Genomic DNA, 19,462 nt, shown 5'->3' on the forward strand with positions numbered 1-19,462 from the left:
GATCGCATTTACTATATCCTCGTGACTAGCTCTATACAATCAAGTGTGATGATGATTGAAAGCGCAGATTCTCGGATAGGGTGGATGGTTGGATATGTACACTAAGGTAAGTAAAACATTTTAAAGTTTGGTGATTAAGGTTTTGCTAATTCATCCTGTTTTTTTTTTATATATGTAAGTCGATTTATACCAATAGTGACGAAGAGAGTAATGGCTCTAAATCCCCATGTTTTCATATGTATGCACATTGCGTTACTATGGTTACAAAAGTGCTTCGGTAAAATAATTATATTTACATGTATTTTGTAGAAATAATGTACACATGAAAAACATCCCTCTAAGAAAAATTGTCAACTCGCTTCCTTCATATTACTGGTGCATATATGTTGAAAGAATTTTGAGTTTATCTGAAAGAGGTTTAGATTTAATTTGAAGATGCCATCATTCCATATTTTCTTTTTTAGCTTTTATTCTATAGAATATAAATAACTATGGTATGGGATTTTTTCATTTATGTTCAATTTATTAAGCCATGAGTCTTCATAGCTTTACAAAACTGTTAAAAACTGGTAAAATTATCACTAAAAATCATCAAGATATTTCCATCGCTTGGTCGCTTTAAAAGGCGATACATCTGTGTCTTTGATGTATTTACAAATCAAACGAAATTAAGAGTACCAATAAATCCAGAACATTTTTTTGGTGAAAACGAGAGAACTCCTGTATTTGTTTGTTGATTGAAATAATAGATACGATTTACATGACATTGTATGCGTTGATATTCGCACGTACTGAAATCCACTTAAAATTCCGACAATGAAAAACATTATGGCGAGCATCGATTGACTCGATAAAGTTTGTATTATTCCGAATTAAAAATGACCGTTTTTACAAGTATCAAATTAATTTTGACAATCTGTTAAAATCTTTAAAGGTATTAACTTATATTCACTTTGATACCATAGCATGCCCATGGATGGATAAATATTTTTTGTATTTCGTTTTTGTGACATTTGACGAGATTTGTCCTCGTCAAACGGTAATCTTCTTTGTAAAAAGTGAATCAAGACAAAATTTGAGTAGGAAATGATGTTTTATTTCATAAATAAGAATACAGTAATATGACAGCCAATCTTTAACAGGAATAATGCGTATATTTTTTAAATATTTTTATTGAAATTATGGTAGTGATAAACACTTGCAGTCCTATAATTGTTTCCGGTTTAATACTGGTATTCCTTCAAAAGAACTTTCAAAAGTGTATAAAAAGAAATAAAATTTAAAATATATCATGTATACGCATTCTGATAATTAGTATATCGGATTAAAGTGTAAATATACAACCATTTTCACTTGTAGATATATCTATTCCGTGCTCTAAATCTATGATGTAACTCCTTTCTGTTTAATTCCGCATATACATGTAAATACATTATTTTGTGCACCTCGTAGAAGAATCATTCAGTATCCAGTTATGAATAAGTTATAAGCGTATGGCATGAATATTCTCTTACAAAACATAAGCGAATGATGATTTTTGTAACATAGTCAAAATTCTGTTCAAGTATGATGACTTTCATAATCATTATATAAAATTCAATTAAACACTAGTCATTCATCTGATATCCCGTAATGCATTTTATTGTGTTCTGAACAAATCAGAATTCTCACAACTGGACCTGCCGTTAGCAAGTACCATACAATAATAATGTTTATGGTAAATATACAATCATACATCCGACCAATCAGACTTCCTAAAATTACTTTTCTGACAGAAGTGTAATTCCGTCCTTCGTTCAGAGATATGGCATCCTCAAATTCATATCTACAAATCATCGGCTATAACCAAATACAATATCTAAATAATTACAGTTTTCAAGAGAATATCCTATTGTTGATGGAAAGTAAGCTATCCAGGCAGACAGACAGAAATAAAGGAAGTTATTAAATGACAGAGTTGTGAAGAACAAAGATGCGTAAATGAATAATTAAAATAACTGAGGTAACAGGATGTTGTATACCATTCACAATGGTGTTTATGGAAGATCAAAGCTACAAGTTATACTTTTTCGTGCAGTAAAAATAAAACCGTTTTTGCCAAATGGAAAAATGTGTACATCCAAAATTATTTCCATAATTTTCAATAATCGCATGCATTCATCATTTTATCTCTCAATCGAAGTTTATGAAAACTTCAAAATCAAACAAATTAAAGAACAGAAAATGCATTGGAAGACAATTAAATGGCAGGTAGGTATGATAAAGTGGTGGTCCCCACTTTGGTATGACTAGATTTTAGACCGACAATGACGGAAACGTTGGAACACAGATTAGACAAGATCAGAGATTTATACTATGTATCCACATATATATATATAGCCTTAGTTATGTGTATCAATAATAGTACATAATCCTTTGCTTTTTCAAGAACACATTTTCAATCTTAATCTATACATTTACAGGTATGAATACAATGTATTAGATATGGAATTGCATTTTTTTGTAATAAAGTCTTTCAATAACACTGATAATCAGTAACTACTATTAACATATTAAGAGGTTCGTTTTCAAGAGAAACGTTCGAGGCACTAGTTGTATTCCGATTGGAATAGAAATGTATCCGATATGTCGGGTTATAAATCGGCTGAATCGGCAGCCATTCATATATCAGGAATGCAGTAATATCTTAACATACTTAATCAAGGTACCTTTGTATTACGAGCATATTTGAAAGTTTAAAACTGAAATAGTGTATCTAGAAATGAAAATTCACGATATATATTGTATATAAATATCCTAGATATAGCCATTTAATACTATTATAAACTATTCTCTAATGGTTATTATCTTAAAATAGCATGAAATTCAATAAGGATAATTCTGACTTGGATTACATCACATGACCATCACATTTCTTCCATATATGGAGGAAATATCCTAATGGCTTACAAGACACTGCATCATGGCACCACATCCAATGACATTATTTTATTGTATTTTGTCAACAGACGATAAACTCACAGACTCAAAGACTATTGTCAAAGTTATGTACATGTATTGCATTTTCTATTGCACTTTTTAATACAAATCTTGTTTTATTAGCTATAGGTAAAGCAAAAAGCGTGTACTGAATCAATCTTTACTCCATGGACCAGTAAGATTTTCTTTTTATTCTCACTCTTTTTCACAACTCCCTCCCTAATTCACAGCTGTGTCATTTTGATGATCGGAAAACAGAGTACAACCACGCATTTTGGATAAAATATTGTATAAAAGTATAAAATTGGTTTCAATAAAATTTTTGATCTAATAATAAGATCCAATCAAATGACAAGTTATTTCCACCAATCACCGGATCTTCTATCCGAAGTCATACGACTTGCTCTTTCAACATATCACATATTAGTGTTCTGGAAAAAATCTCTATATATATCAACGGTTACACAGTTTGGTCTACTTCCAAATAAATACCCAATCATAACTCCCCTTCTATCTGATCAGTCATAGCTCCCTAATTTCTGACCAATCAGAATTCTCCTTAACAATATTAACACCCTAATCATAGCTCCCGTCGTTCCAGACCAATCATAACTCCACAATTTCTAACCAATCATAACTGCCGTCTTTTCAGACCAATCATAACTCCCCTAATTTTAGAATAACCCTTGTAGCGACAGTTTTATCTGCCTCAGTATCAGCCTCCTCCACCTCTATGTGATTCAGACATTGTAGCAGCTCGTCTTGACGATGTTTGTGATCGCTGTAATCCGAGTTCGTCACCACCAACTCCACCAAAGTTAACATGGAGGACCTCACCTGGGACAGAACAGGAACAACTCGAATTACAGATATCCATGTAAGTGTTTTTTTGTAAAATACTAGTATTTTAGATGGAAAGAGAATGACTACATGCTTTATCTTAAATTAAATTAATTAGTATCTTTAAAATTTTCATTCGAAACAAGATATTCCAGAGGATGACCTATTTCTGACAATGGAAATAGAGATCTTTTCTCTGCTATTCAAACTTTGACTACATCCTACATATAAAAGTTGAGACAGATCCCTTCAGTACTTCCTGAAAATTGCCGAAACAAACTCCAACTATCAAAATTCAAGATGGCGGCCTGTCGGCTATCTTGTTCATTGATAGGTCCCAAAATGCAATGTGCACAACTAAGGTCCTAGGGAAACCGAAAAATAAATTTGATCCCTTCAGTACTTTCTGAGAAATAGCAGTAACAATCTTTAATAATCAAATTTCAAGATGGCGGCTGTCAGCTATCTTGTTCACTGATCGGTCCCAAAACGCAAGATGTACATCTAGGGACCTAGGACAACCTGCATATGAAATGTGAGACAAATCACTTCAGTACGTTCTAAGAAATAGTGGTGACAAATTCCAACTATGAAAATTCAAGATGGCGACCAGTTGGCAGCTTGTTCATCTATTGGTCCCAAAATGCAATATAACAACTAGGGCCCGAAGGCAACCTGTGTATGAAATTTATGACAAATCCCTTCAGTTCTTTCTAAGAAATAGCGGTAACAAACTTCAACTATTAAAATTCAAGATGGCAGCCTGTCTACTATCTTATTCACCAAGACAGATCCCTTCTGTCCTTTTTAAGAAATAGCAGTAACAAACTTCAATCATCAAAATTCAAAATAGCTGCCTGTTGGCCATCTTGTTCACTGATCGGTCTTAAAATGAAATATGCACAACTAGGACCTATACAGAACCTGCATGTGAAATTTGAGACAGATCCCTTCTTCTTTCTGAGAAATAGTGGTGACAAGAATTATTAAGAAATAAAAGGACTGAAGGACGATGGACCACGGATGAAAGGTGATTTGAATAGCCCTCCATCTGATGATGGTTGCCTAAAAATCTGATAATGGTGGGCTAAAAACGGTTTGTTGAAGAAGACAACTGCCATAATTTATTATTACAAGAGGCCAGAAAGCGTGGCATTATCCCCCATGCTCCGCAGTTGGTATAAATACTCATATACATCAAGGTCAAAGTAACAATTATTTAAGTATAATTTTAAATGTATGCAAGTATTGTAAATCTGGAAAAAAAATAACAGCAGGTTACAAAAAGAAACTGTAATTTGGTATTTTTGAGTTTCCTTGGTAACAGAAAAAACCGCCTAACATAGAAGGTCCACAATAGCAAAAGGCACAACCAGGGCACTTGTCTTATATATTCAGAAAAATCCTGGAGCTGCATTGAACGTTTATGGAGTTATAGTCCGGAAACAAAAGGAAACAATAATTTGGTATTTTTGACTAAGTTTCCATGGTAACAGAAAAGATTCCCAAAATGGAAGGTCTGCAATAGCAAAAGACACAACTAGGGCACTAGTCTGATATATTCATAAAGTTTCATGGAGCTGCGTTGAACAGTTTTGGAGTTATAGCCCAGAAACAAAAGGGAACAGTAATTTGGTATTTTTGACTAAGTTTCCATGGTAACCGAAAAAATTCCCAAAATAAAAGGTCCGCAATAACAAAAGGCAAAACATAGGCACTTACAGAAAGTTTCAAGGAGCTGCGTTGAACAGTTTTTGAGTTTTAGCCAGGAAAAGAATCTGGGACGGACGGACAGAGCCCAATTTAATGTCCGAAAACACATTTTGCAGGGGATAATAAAGAAATTCCTATTTTGATATTATTTTGAACAAAGAGCAAAAGCCTTAATTTGATTTTAGAATGATCCAGTATTTGTTCATCTTAATTTCAATATGTGAAAAACCACAGAGGGTAAAACAACTAAAGACAATTCCTGAATTTATCATTTCACTTTGAAAACATCTGACATGAAGTCATAACATACCTGGTCACCAGGCTGAAGATCCGTCAGCTGGCGGATCAGGATGTCTACCAGTACTTTGGCATCATTTGTATACAGAAGGTTAGCTGTGGCAGTACTGCTGAAGACGTCAGTCAATAATTTTATCACAGAGTGGACACTGGTCACTTGATGGTCAAACATTTTCACTGGATCATCTGAGTAAAGATTAAATGAAGAAAATATTTGCATGTAATGAGTAAGGTAAAGAACTGTTATTTGAGAAAAGATTAAAGTAATGATGTGTTTATTTGAGTAGTGATAGAAGCAAAGAAGATCTGAATGATGGAAGAATATGTCAGACAGTCACAATAAAATATTATACAATGAAAAAATGATAAAGTAGACAGAATAACATATAAAATTTTCAAAACTAAGCCTCAGTATTTGTTCCTGATTAAAAAAAGATTTTCTACCGTTATATAACAATTATATTACCATGTAAGACATGAAGTAAGTGTTTTAATAATACAATATTCAGTAAATTCTGATTGAATTAATGAGTTCACCTCTACGATTGAAGAGCACTAGTAGTTTCTCGGTGAATGTTTGTAGTGATGCCTTGCTCTGTATCACCGACATGATAGTGTTGAGTGAGAGATCATGGTAGTGGAGGTTCAGGGCCAGAATCAGGTTTACTAAGGAGTCGGCAGTCTGGTCGTCATGTTCCGGTGTAGGAGGCTCCTCCAGTAGGTTAAATAGGAAATCTATAAACTCAGCATTTACATGATCTGGAAAAGAGATTACCATTTATACTGAGTAACAGGAAATATTTGTGGATACTTTTATTTGGTGGATAGAAATAGTCATGGTTTATCAAGGAAACAATGATTGCAATAATATATTAAACAAAATTTGTTGCTTTTATTTTTTGTTATTCAAAACCAATGATCAAATTTTAAGAGTCATTCTTAGATAAATATGTATAGTTACCAATAGTATATCAAAATTCTATTCCACTACTATTTTTAAAAACTTATACATGTTACATGTTTTCATTATTTCACTGCAAGTTCATTATGATAGTTCTCAATGCTACAATATTTTGATAATACATATATAACTATGAATTAGACATTATACCTTCTAAACTGACTGGGAAGGACTCTCCTGTACATACCACCATAGTAAGTACCAGGGCTACGTAGTTAAGGCGACGCACATCTACAAAATAACTTCAAACTTATAGTATTACAGCTAAATAGGTCAGGTGATTTTCAAAAAATGTCATTAGCTGTCTCTTAGCCAAGATGACAAATGCAGAAAAACCATTAACTGTAAGGAATGTATGATTATTTTGGTTTATCAGTGAGAAATTATAGTTGATGCAGGTCATGATGTAGTACTGGAGGTCATAAGTTCTTACCTATATAATTGTTACGGATGTCACTGATGAGCGTAGTAAGCTCTAACCTATATAATTGTTACGTTGGTCACCGACGGCCGTAGTGAGCTCTTACCTGTATAATTGTTACGTTGGTCACTGACGGCTGTAGTGAGCTCTTACCTGTATAATTGTTACGTTGGTCACTGACGGCCGTAGTGAGCTCTTACCTGTATAATTGTTACGTTGGTCACTGACGGCCGTAGTGAGCTCTTACCTGTATAATTGTTACGTTGGTCACTGACGGCCGTAGTGAGCTCTTACCTGTATAATTGTTACGTTGGTCACTGACGGCCGTAGTAAGCTCTCTTACCTTATAATTGTTACGTTGGTCACTGACGGCCGTAGTGAGCTCTTACCTGTATAATTGTTACGTTGGTCACTGACGGCCGTAGTGAGCTCTTACCTGTATAATTGTTACGTTGGTCACTGACGGCCGTAGTGAGCTCTTACCTGTATAATTGTTACGTTGGTCACTGACGGCCGTAGTGAGCTCTTACCTGTATAATTGTTACGTTGGTCACTGACGGCCGTAGTGAGCTCTTACCTGTATAATTGTTACGTTGGTCACTGACGGCCGTAGTGAGCTCTTACCTGTATAATTGTTACGTTGGTCACTGACGGCCGTAGTGAGCTCTTACCTGTATAATTGTTACGTTGGTCACTGACGGCCGTAGTGAGCTCTTACCTGTATAATTGTTACGTTGGTCACTGACGGGTGTAGTAAGCACTTACCTGTATAATTGTTACGGATGTCACTGACAAGCTCTAAGGGTAAAACAGAATACAGAAGATGAGAAACGATTACATCTTCCAATGTACACAGGGCTCCAAATACTTGTAGTAAACTCAGACGTAGACTTACACGTGTTTCCTGTAAATACAATTTTTTTTAAATTCAATACAGGTTAAAAATCAACTTCTAAAAGGTCAGGAAATCAATGAAACTTTCAATTTTGGAGACTGAAAAGAAAAGATGTACTAGTACCAAATATGCACATTACTGATTCTGAGGTGTGCATACTTAAAAGCAAATTAAATTTTATGTTTTGATTGACATGTACCAGCCAAATAACATACAATATAGAATGTTTACAGTTACTTGGCAACCATTTTAACCTTTTATATATACACAACAAGCTTACCATTTGAAAATATTGCACCAGGTTGTGTAAAACTTCATAGGAATCTTTGGCAATAGCCCTTTTGCATACTGAAGCTTTGGCATTTTCCTGTAAATATGAATTTAAATATTGGATATATTTTGGATATGTGTATATAACAGATAAATGGGACGATATATCAGTTCATATCATTTCAGGTTTACAACAAAATCTTGTGATAGATTTTCTTTGGTTTTATTGCTTAAAGTTCTAGGAACAGATTTAGTTTCATTTAAGGATGTTTTTCCTTCTCCGTATGTTGTCATTAAGTGTTTTTATAGTTCTACTTCACTGAATTATACCACATTACACAGATCAACAAATAATAGAGAGTCAACCACAATATTCCAGGGATTATTATCACTGTCCTTATATCCACCCCTGAAATATTTCATAGCAAAACTGAAGATTCTGTGTGGGACCACAGATGAGAAGGTAGTTTGATCCTTTGATGAACATCAAAACAAATTAGTAAGGGTACACTTTGGTTGACTGTGTGGCTTTGAAGTTGGACATAGCTGTTTCTGTAACCTTCAAAGGAAGTCTCTGCAGGCTCATGATTGTTTTAATATGCAACCATTACAACTGTTTGACACATATAGACAGTGTGCATATCAGTTAGCATGATCTGTAGAACCTTAGGATTTAACTTAAGACAATTTCTATATTGCAATTCATCCGTTAAACCTGGTATGATGTGTACTTACTAGTATAGATAACAGTTCGTCTAGGTAGCCTTGAATTATCTGTTGATCTTGATGAAGAGCCCAGCTCCTCTGTTGGGAGTCATCTTTACAGGCCACCAACTCAGTGAATAAATGTTGAAGTCGGATAGAATCATGACCAGAGTCTTCATCAGACATATCGCTATTCTGGAATATGGACATCACACAACAGCTTAGAGGATATAGAAAAATTATAATCTTAAATCCAAGAAGACTACCTTTCAGCCATGTTGGCATCATATCAATCAGCAAAATGTATTTTGTACAATCAGACACCATGGAGACATTACAACAGAAATTTGAGAAAGATCTATTCATCACTTTGAACACATTGACAATAGACCATAGACCATAACCTAAGGGCAACAACTCTATTATCACTCATCATTAGATATCGTGTAAGTAACAAAATTACTTCATGGACAAAGGGCCATAACTCTAACACCACACAAAGCATTAACATTTTCTTTGACTGGCAAAGATAGTTAAATTAATACCAGTCATTCAATTAATGGAGCAATTGTTTGTGCTGATACAATCACAACTGCTATTGTCATTAGACCTTCTAAGGTTCTATGAAAGTGACCAGTAAATCAATAGCATACACTATATGAATGTACCTGAATTACATAAAATAAGGCCATACATGGAATGAGTTAAGGCTTGATTTGTTGGAAATTGTAAAAGTTTCAAAGTTTGAAATTAGCTAGGAGTAAGGCCACTTAGTTGAAGCCAACAATATTCTCACCGCAGTAAAAGTACATGGGATCTTTACCATAAGTATGGTTAATTGAGGCTGACAATATACTCACCTCAGTAAAAGTACATGGGATCTTTACCATAAGTATGGTTAATTGAGGCTGACAATATACTCATCTTAGTAAAAGTACTGAAGATCTTTTCCATGAGTATGGCTAATTGAGGCTGACAATATACTCATCTTAGTAAAAGTACTGAAGATCTTTTCCATGAGTATGGCTAATTGAGGCTGACAATATACTCACCTCAGTAAAAGTACAAAGGATCTTTTCCATAAGTATGGCTAATTGAGGCTGACAATATACTCATCTTAGTAAAAGTACTGAAGATCTTTTCCATGAGTATGGCTAATTGAGGCTGACAATATACTCACCTCAGTAAAAGTACAAAGGATCTTTTCCATAAGTATGGCTAATTGAGGCTGACAATATACTCATCTTAGTAAAAGTACTGAAGATCTTTTCCATGAGTATGGCTAATTGAGGCTGACAATATACTCATCTTAGTAAAAGTACTGAAGATCTTTTCCATGAGTATGGCTAATTGAGGCTGACAATATACTCATCTTAGTAAAAGTACTGAAGATCTTTTCCATGAGTATGGCTAATTGAGGCTGACAATATACTCACCTCAGTAAAAGTACAAAGGATCTTTTCCATAAGTATGGCTAATTGAGGCTGACAATATACTCATCTTAGTAAAAGTACTAAAGATCTTTTCCATGAGTATGGCTAATTGAGGCTGACAATAATTGAGGTAAAAGTACTGAAGATCTTTTCCATGAGTATGGCTAATTGAGGCTGACAATATACTCATCTTAGTAAAAGTACTGAAGATCTTTTCCATAAGTATGGCTAATTGAGGCTGACAATATACTCACCTCAGTAAAAGTACAAAGGATCTTTTCCATGAGTATGGCTACTTGAGGAATCATACTGCCCACATGAGTGAGAACCACCTCCGCAGCCAGACAGGATTTATCATAACTCAGACCAGTATGGCGTCTCACTTCCTCTGCTAGACCAGCACCAAGATGAGAAGGAATTGGAACATTAGACACATTGATCACAGAAGGAGAATCGAACTGCCGACTTGGGCTGTTGGGAAACGATCTCTGACTTTTACCAGGTGATAGCAGCTGTATATTTGGAGAGATAGGAGAAGTGTCCACTGTAAGATTGTCCTGAACGGACGCCACACCAGCCTCACTATAGCCAACATTGTCACTAGAACCCTGTTCTGCCACTGACCCCGGACTCAGTGTAGCCTCCGACAAACCTTCTGGAATATGAGAACTGACATCAGATGTTTCCCCAGACTGGGCCCCTGTTGTTGTGACTTCCTCTGGTTGACTCTCTGTAGCTTTTATCTCCCCTGGTTGGGCTCCGGTAGGCGTGTTTCCTGTGACAGAAAGACGTGGAGGAGAGGGTGCTTTCCGTCGTACCGAAGATCTTTGGTCTGTACCTATGTAAAGCAAATTAGAACATATAGATGACAAACATAGTCTTTTGACTTTACCTACTGTAACCCACTTAATTTCCATGCATACGATATTTCACATCTTTTTTTACTACACATATTCAGAAATACATAAATTCATGATCGAGGGCTCTTACTGACAATCATATATTCATATAAAACCTAGAATTTAGGAAAAACAGTTGACATTGTTAATTTACGTTTGTTAATTTACACAAAAATGTGTATGTCGCAGAAAAAAGCAGTTAACAATATATCTATGTACATGTAAACAAGGCAGAATGATTGCAGTCAAATAATGTCTATTTAGTAATCATTGTATTATTTTACTGAATATTATGTTTCAAATAGTATGGAAGTATGCAAAATTTAGGGATTATCATTTGTATCTTTATACATTATTCAGATATCAAAACATATTTTGTATAAATGCGAGCTGATCAGCGTACTTGAGTTAGGAGAAGACGGATCGGATCCATCACCATTGGACTGGAAACTCTTTTGTGATGATGTCCGACTTGACTTGTTTTGAACACTATCACTGTTACCATGTTTAGTGTTCTGATTTGTAGAAGATGATGACCTGTTGTTATACTCCTCAACTACTGCTTGTCTATGTTGAGTTAGTTTTCTAAGAATAAAAAATGAAGCTGCTAAATAATTACGTTGTTATTCTACTATTTTTTTTATTTCTTCTTCTTGCTATTTCTTTAAACTTGCAATGATACTATAATGGATTTTTTTCAATTTAGAACTGGACAGAGAACATGAATAGTAAGACAACAATAAATTTAACAAAAAACAACAACAAAATCTTTAAAATATGAAGATATACCTGTACTTTGCTTTTATTTACAGGTCTTTGCAGGATCATTTGACATAGTTACTACCATATTTGACCAAACAAAAGTGCCCCTTCACATTTTTTATTTTTTATTTTTCTGAATGTACAAGCCTCATGCCAAATTTATGGGTTCAAATGATGCAGTTTATACATTGCTTTCTTTATTTAATTTCTTCAGCCAAATTATTAATGACTTACTTTTGTGAAAGGTTAGTCCAAATTTCTTCCTCTCATTTTTCAATTTTTAAGTGTCCTGGACACTTATGGGTCAGATACGATAATCCATATTAGCGGGTACTAATTAACATTGTAACTACCTTGTATGTGTACCAGTAAGTTTGCCAAAATTGCTCATATTCAGTATGGAACATATGTTATATCACCAGTATTTACATCAGAACTTTTTAGTCTCTTCATATGAACATATAGAAATAATAGAGAGTTCCAAAGTCATTACTCATCAAACACTGTGGATCTCTGAAAGCTGATAGCAAGAGTCTGGCCAGTAACAAAAGGAAAAGCTAAGTGGAGATTCTGATCTTTCGAAGTTGGTAGCTAGAATGGTAACAGTAATAATAATAGGAAAAGCTTACTGTAGATTCTGTCGCAAATGAGCTGAGTTGGTACACTTATCTGCACTAGTTTGGTAGTGAATAGCTTGTATTGCTCTATCTATAGACTCTAGAACCTCTGAAAATGCTACCTGCAATGCAATGAAAAGAATAGGTATAAATATCTTCTATACATCCAAAGACTGAAGTCATTTTTAATCCAACCAATGTAAATCATGCTTTTCTTTTTAGGAAAATTTGGAAAATGGATATATAAGTCGAATGCAGCTATCACTAAAAAAAATATTAAAGCAGATTTTTCTTCTTGAATCTGTAATAGCATACAGTTCATGCAATCAAGGCCTATATGTGTCTTAGTGACACTTTTTGTATTGTTCTTTCGTTATTAGAAGTTTGTAACGAACCTACACATAAATGGATTCTTCATATATTTATGTGTATGAAATGTCCTCTGCATCTTGTATATTATATTTGAATTTTGATTACTGGGTATATTTAATTATGTATATTGCTGCCTATATGCTGTATCGCATTTGGATATAATAAAAACTAAAACTTAGACAAGCTTTGATGTAGGTCCAAAAGTGTAGGTATAATAAAAACTTTCATCTTATCTTGTCTTGTCAACACACATGACTACAAACAGAAAGTTCCGACAATCTAATATGTTTTAGACAATCTGACATGTTTTAGGGGAACTAAGCTCATTAGCTTTTTTTAATACAGTAACTTAATTTTGGTATTGTTCAATCCCCAAGTATGAATTTCCAGCGATAAGTAGTAGTGTAGATAAAGCCCTGACAATTTTTTTTCGATACAATAAAAAGCTCAAGATAAGAAAGGTCCAATTATTTAGCCTTCTGGTAATTATAAGTCATGATCCAAGAACCACTTATATACAATCTACATCTATAATGGCCGGATCTTTGACTGACCAGTAAACAAAATGCAATTATACTTGTACAGTACCTATGGTCCAATTGACTGTAAGGATTATTGAAGATATCCATATATATAGTTGAACCTTGATATTACCTTGTACTCAATATTTCATAGGTGTTGTTCCACAGGTCCAGAACGAACTTTTATATATATTTGAATACTTAAATATTCATATTATTACAGGGATCACCAATGTGAATGCTGTTTGACCATAATGCAGTGTGCGTGTACATGTATTGCTGTTATATACATAGTACAGTATATGTACATGTATTTTTATAATTATTGGGGAACATAAATAATAAAAGTTTAAATTTTGTATAACTTTGCCAGTAGACATTAATTAACATATACATTAATAAACTGATTTATGTATACATTTATGTATGACATGTCTATATATAATGCATAGAGAGAAATCGTTGTAGAATTGCATACGATACATGTTGTATCATTGTCATGACATTTGCTTTTCACTAGCGAGTCTTTTTCTACTCTCAATAACATTGGATGTAATAATAAAGCGGTCAGACAGATGCTATAGTCCGCTTCAAAGAGCCGCCGCCAGATGAATCATTGTGCTACTACATATTAATTATTCAAGGCCGGACAAAGACTCTATTGATTTTTGGAGAGATGACAATTTGACATCTTTTGTAGTACATCTCCAATAAGTGTATACGTTGTCAGGTTAAGGTTATAAAATGCTGTATTTTAAACATTCAATTTAAAAACGAAACATCTTCTAGCTGTCATACTTACATCTTCGTGTTTAATGTAGTTTCTTGGAATGTAACCAACTTCTCCAAATCCGTTTTGAGCAAGAAACCAATCAACATGACTTGAATTTAAAATCGTGAATTGATCGCCCGCCTTGAAGCTCAAATATTTTGAGTTGCTCGAATTGTAGTCGTACAGTGCCTTAAACATCCTGTGTGGTTTGTTCAACAAGACATTCCAATTATGCAGAAAACAACGCCTAGCACAGGGTCTGCAGACGAATTTGTATTTCTCTGACTACAAGCGCCTCATTGATTAAGACATATGATCCGGAGCGTTTCACTGACGCTGATGTGCAGTGTCTAATTTTGATTATTTTTGCCAAATACGGAACCAGATATATATATATATATATCAATTTATTGCAGTGATTTTGAGAATATAGTTTATTCTATTAGAAAGTTAATATGTTTAGGAAAGATAGATGTTTTATTTAGTATAAATAGGGAACATAGTTATAGTCAAGCCAATCTAGATCTGATATGTAAGGCTGTAATAGTAATCTGGTATAGGTTTAGCACGTGCACCTTGCCATTTAAACGCGGTAGGGATGTGTACATGATTTTGGTCAGTGTCGCATTGCGAACATCGGCTTGGTCCATATTAGGTACACGTTGAGCACGTGCATAAGGTAAAAGGTTAGGATTGGTCAATAGAACAATTTGGGAGTTAATGAATATTAATTAATATTGAAACGGTATAAATGAAGGTGCGCGCTTTAGATGTACATGTATCTAGATTTATGGTAGCGCATATGTTAAAACAATAGCGCTAGCGTATTTCACTTTGTACATGGTAAATTTTGTATTACACTTTGTAGTGAATTAAGGACAAATTCAATAACATACGACCTTTATTTCTTTACGAAACAAACCATTATTTCTTAACGAAACAAACACAACAAAAGAATCCGACTGAAACAAAAATACTGAGGATTTCTGTTAAGAGAAATATCGTAGATAAATACAGTTTTCCTGTAGTTTAAAAGTTGGTGGAAGTGCCGTTACTTTGTGAGGATGAACTTGTAAATAGACTTGTGTGAAAGTTCGATGTGGATTTATACTGTGTTGTTAACTGTATGTACTCTGGATTCACTGTGGATTAATAAAGTTGGGAATTGTATCCATGTTGTCAAGTCGTTTATCGCACCACATTACATCCTATGAACCCATAAACGTTTCATTATTGTCAAAACACTGAAAGACAAATGGATGAGACAAAAGATATTACAGTATAAACCTTATCTCCTAATATACATGATGACAACGATACAAGAGGCAATGGACCTATATGTAGACTATTAGAGGATCTTAACTGGAAAAAAAAACATTTTAGGTCATTTGATCCGAAGGGTCAGGTTGACCTATAGCCATCGTGTTTCGTCCGTCGTCGTCCGCCGTGCGCCTTGCGTAAACTTTTCACATTTTGAACTTCTTCTCAAGTTCCGCCAGTGGGACTGAGCTGAAACTTGCCTGGAATGATCCTCAGATGGTCCCGACCAAGTGTTGTAATTTTTTGGATCAATCAAAAATTCCAAGATGGCAGCCACAACCGCCATCTTGAAAACACATTTTGAACTTATTCTCAAGTTCCGCCAGTGGAACTGAACTGAAACTTGCCTGGAATGATCCTGAAACTTGCATGAAATGATAATGACATGGTCCCGACCAAGTGTTGTTATTTTTCGGGTCGATCCGAAACCCAAGATGGCCGCCACAACCACCATCTTGAAAACACATTTTGAACTTCTTCTCGAGTTCTACCGGTGCGATTTGGCTGAAACTTGCATGAAATGATCCTGACATGGTCCCGACAAAGTGTTGTTATTTTTCGGGTCGATCCGAAATCCAAGCTGACCGCCTCACCCGCCATCTTGAAAATACATTTTGAACTTCTTCTCAAGTTCTACCTGTGCCATTTGGCTGATACTTGCATGAAATGATCCCGACATGGTCCCGACAAAGTGTTGTTAATTTTCGAGTCGATCTGAAACCCAAAATGGCCGCCACAGCCGCCATCTTGAAAATACATTTTGAACTTCTTCTCAAGTTCTACTTATGCAATTTGGCTGAAACTTACATGAAATGATCCTGATATGGTCCCGACAAAGTGATGTTATTATTCGGGTCGATCCGAAATCCAAGATGGCCGCCACAACCGCCATCTTGAAAACACATTTTGAACTTCTTCTCCAGTTCTACCGGTGCCATTTGGCTGACACTTGCATGAAATGATCCTGACAATGTCCCGACAAAGTGTTGTTAATTTTCGGGTCGATCCGAAATCCAAGATGGCCGCCACAGCCGCCATATTGAAAATGCATTTTGAACTTCTCAAATTCCACCGATGCGATTGTGTAGAAACTGGCATGAAATGATCCTGACATGGTCCCGACAAAGTGTTGTTAATTTTCGGGTCGATCTGAAATCCAAGATGGTCGCCATAGCCGCTTTCTTGAAAATACATTTTGAACTTCTTCTCAAGTTCTACTTATGCAATTTGGCTGAAACTTACATGAAATGATCCTGATATGGTCCCGACTAAGTGATGTTCTTTTTCGGGTCGATCTGAAATCCAAGATGGCCGCCACAGCCGCCATCTTGAAAACACATTTTGAACTTCTTCTCAAGTTCTACCGGTGCGATTTGGCTGAAAATTGTATGTAATGATCCTAACATGATCTCGACGAAGTGTTGTTCTTTTTCGGATCGGTCCGAAATCTAAGATGGCCGCCACAGCCACCATCTTGAAAACACATTTTGAACTCAAGTTCTACCGGTGCGATTTGGCTGAAATGATCCTGGCATGGTCCCGACGAAGTATTGTTACATCTCTGGTTGATCCCAAATCGAAGATGGCTACCATGACACTATATCTAATTAATTTCCTATATGTTAGGTCCTTGGGCCTCTTGTTTGAAATAAAATTTGTTGAAAGAAATTGAAAATGATTCTGACATGGTCCTGACAAAGTGACACCATATATAATTAATTTTACTATTGCCAAGGTATTCAGATGACCGTTAAGGCCCTTTGGGCCTCTTGTTTTCAGAAATACTTAAGTTTACATATTCAAATTTACATCAATATTCAAGTTTTTAGTTATTTTACAAGAAACTGCCATTTACATACTTTTTACATTTGAAGAGCAACTATTGCCACGAATACATAAGTACTTGGACTGTTTGTGAGGTGTACACGAAATAAATCATAACCCAACGGGCTGCGTCGATGTCTCAGTTTTATATGAACTGGACATTTATCTTCAGGTGTATGTGATATATGTTCATTATTGTTTAAAGATGCCAATGACGGCGATGATCTAGTCGCATTATCCAAGTCATCCCACACATGAAGAGACTGAAAAGAAACTATAAAATGAGATTTGGTTATTTAAACTTTTTTTTTTCAAACAGAGAATGTATCACGATGACAAAGAACGTTCTGATGAAAGGCTCACTTTCCGGAGCAAGACAAGGCTACAACACAAAACATGTGCAAGATTTCCTGCGTAATATATGATAACCGGGGAGAGCAATTTCGCTGTTTTCACTTCTGACGCAATGATTCTCAACTACCGCGCGGTATTTAGGACGACGGCGGGATATGTAAGACGACCCGAGTTATAAAAATTAACATTTAAATTTATTTTAATCAAATTGTTCAGAAGGTGATGATACGTGTAGTATTAACGGTAAGTTAATAACTTTTGCGACTCTACAAAATTATCGAACTCGTTTTACATTCCCATTTTAAAAATTAAAAACATTATATTGGCTATGAAAAAATAGGATCTGATATTCATGTTGATTTAAATTTTAAAAGATCAAACTACATGTACGTATGTGAGTTTCATACTTGTGGCTTATGCCAACCAAACTGTTCCTATTACAAACTAAATAGGAAATTCGATCGACTGCTTATGGTTTTATGACATTTTCTACAAAGTAGATCCATGAACAAGCTGTACGTGTGAAGTTAAAATGTCTTAATCGTCAGTATATACCCTATTGTAGACAGATTAAGGTTTTTACTATGTATTTTAATCCTAAGGAGACTCATAATGTCGAGTCCAGACACAACTGATAGAGTCAACTGACATTTATAAAATGATACTTGTAGCTTGAAACATTTCTCTCTTTTTTTCTGGATCATAGGGGAATTGAATTTTGAGATATTTACTAGATAAAACTGTTTCTATTCCCGGTTGAAACCGGTACAACTTTTATGTAAGTGATCGGAAACCCTGGAGTATCGAGGATGATATCAACCTTGATGCAGCATTAACACATATTGGCGATTCTCCCGAACGTTTGCGAGTCAGAATCGGTTTACCTCCGGACGAATTCATGAATTTTATGCTTTGAGAACTTTCGATTAACCTGAAAGTTGTAAATATTAAACTTTTCATCGATGGGGGAAATACATACATGTACATTGTAGTAGATTTGACATCCTAAAACTGTTTTAAAGGAAATGTCATTATGAAATAGTATGTATGTTAACGTTAAATCATTTTCTTTATTCACTGATCCCACTCAGGAAATGATCTTTTTATGACGAAAACTTGATAAAGTTTTTGGTATATAGGTTTCAGCACAATCTGATTAAAACACAAATCATCATGATAAGAGGATTTGACAACATCCCATTAGGGGTCACGTTCTGGCGACCTTTGGAAATGGCCAATCAAATTGCTACCTCCAGAATCTTGATAGTGAATTTCAGAAGAATAGTAAAATAAAGCTACCAGAATTATTTTCGCGTACGTTGTCATCTCGGCAAAAAAAGTACAACAAAGCTAAATGTACATGTATACTGGGACGAAATGACGTTTACAATTGAACCGGATGTACAAAATACATTGGTTGGGATGTTGTCAGATCCTGTATTGAACGGAGTTGATGTCAGGATCTGTACTTTAATCAGATTAGTTTCAGCATCTTTTAATCACTACA

At 34.9% G+C, this 19,462-nt stretch overlaps 1 protein-coding gene across 1 annotated transcript; it reads right to left on the reverse strand.

Annotated features, from left to right (window-relative positions):
• Nucleotides 1–1,298: 1,298 nt before the first annotated feature.
• LOC138336347 (NCK-interacting protein with SH3 domain-like) lies at nucleotides 1,299–14,780 on the reverse strand. Its single transcript, XM_069285790.1, has 11 exons — nucleotides 14,488–14,780; nucleotides 12,805–12,914; nucleotides 11,817–11,998; nucleotides 10,769–11,352; nucleotides 9,112–9,276; nucleotides 8,387–8,473; nucleotides 7,977–8,115; nucleotides 6,941–7,021; nucleotides 6,367–6,588; nucleotides 5,843–6,015; nucleotides 1,299–3,816 (listed from the first exon to the last, which is right to left on the reverse strand). The coding sequence occupies exons 1-11, from the start codon at nucleotides 14,653–14,655 to the stop codon at nucleotides 3,637–3,639; spliced, it is 2,091 nt and encodes a 696-aa protein (XP_069141891.1). The 5' UTR covers nucleotides 14,656–14,780; the 3' UTR covers nucleotides 1,299–3,636.
• Nucleotides 14,781–19,462: the final 4,682 nt, after the last annotated feature.

This window comes from Argopecten irradians, chromosome 12 (assembly GCF_041381155.1).
Source record: "Argopecten irradians isolate NY chromosome 12, Ai_NY, whole genome shotgun sequence".
NCBI lineage: Eukaryota > Metazoa > Mollusca > Bivalvia > Pectinida > Pectinidae > Argopecten > Argopecten irradians.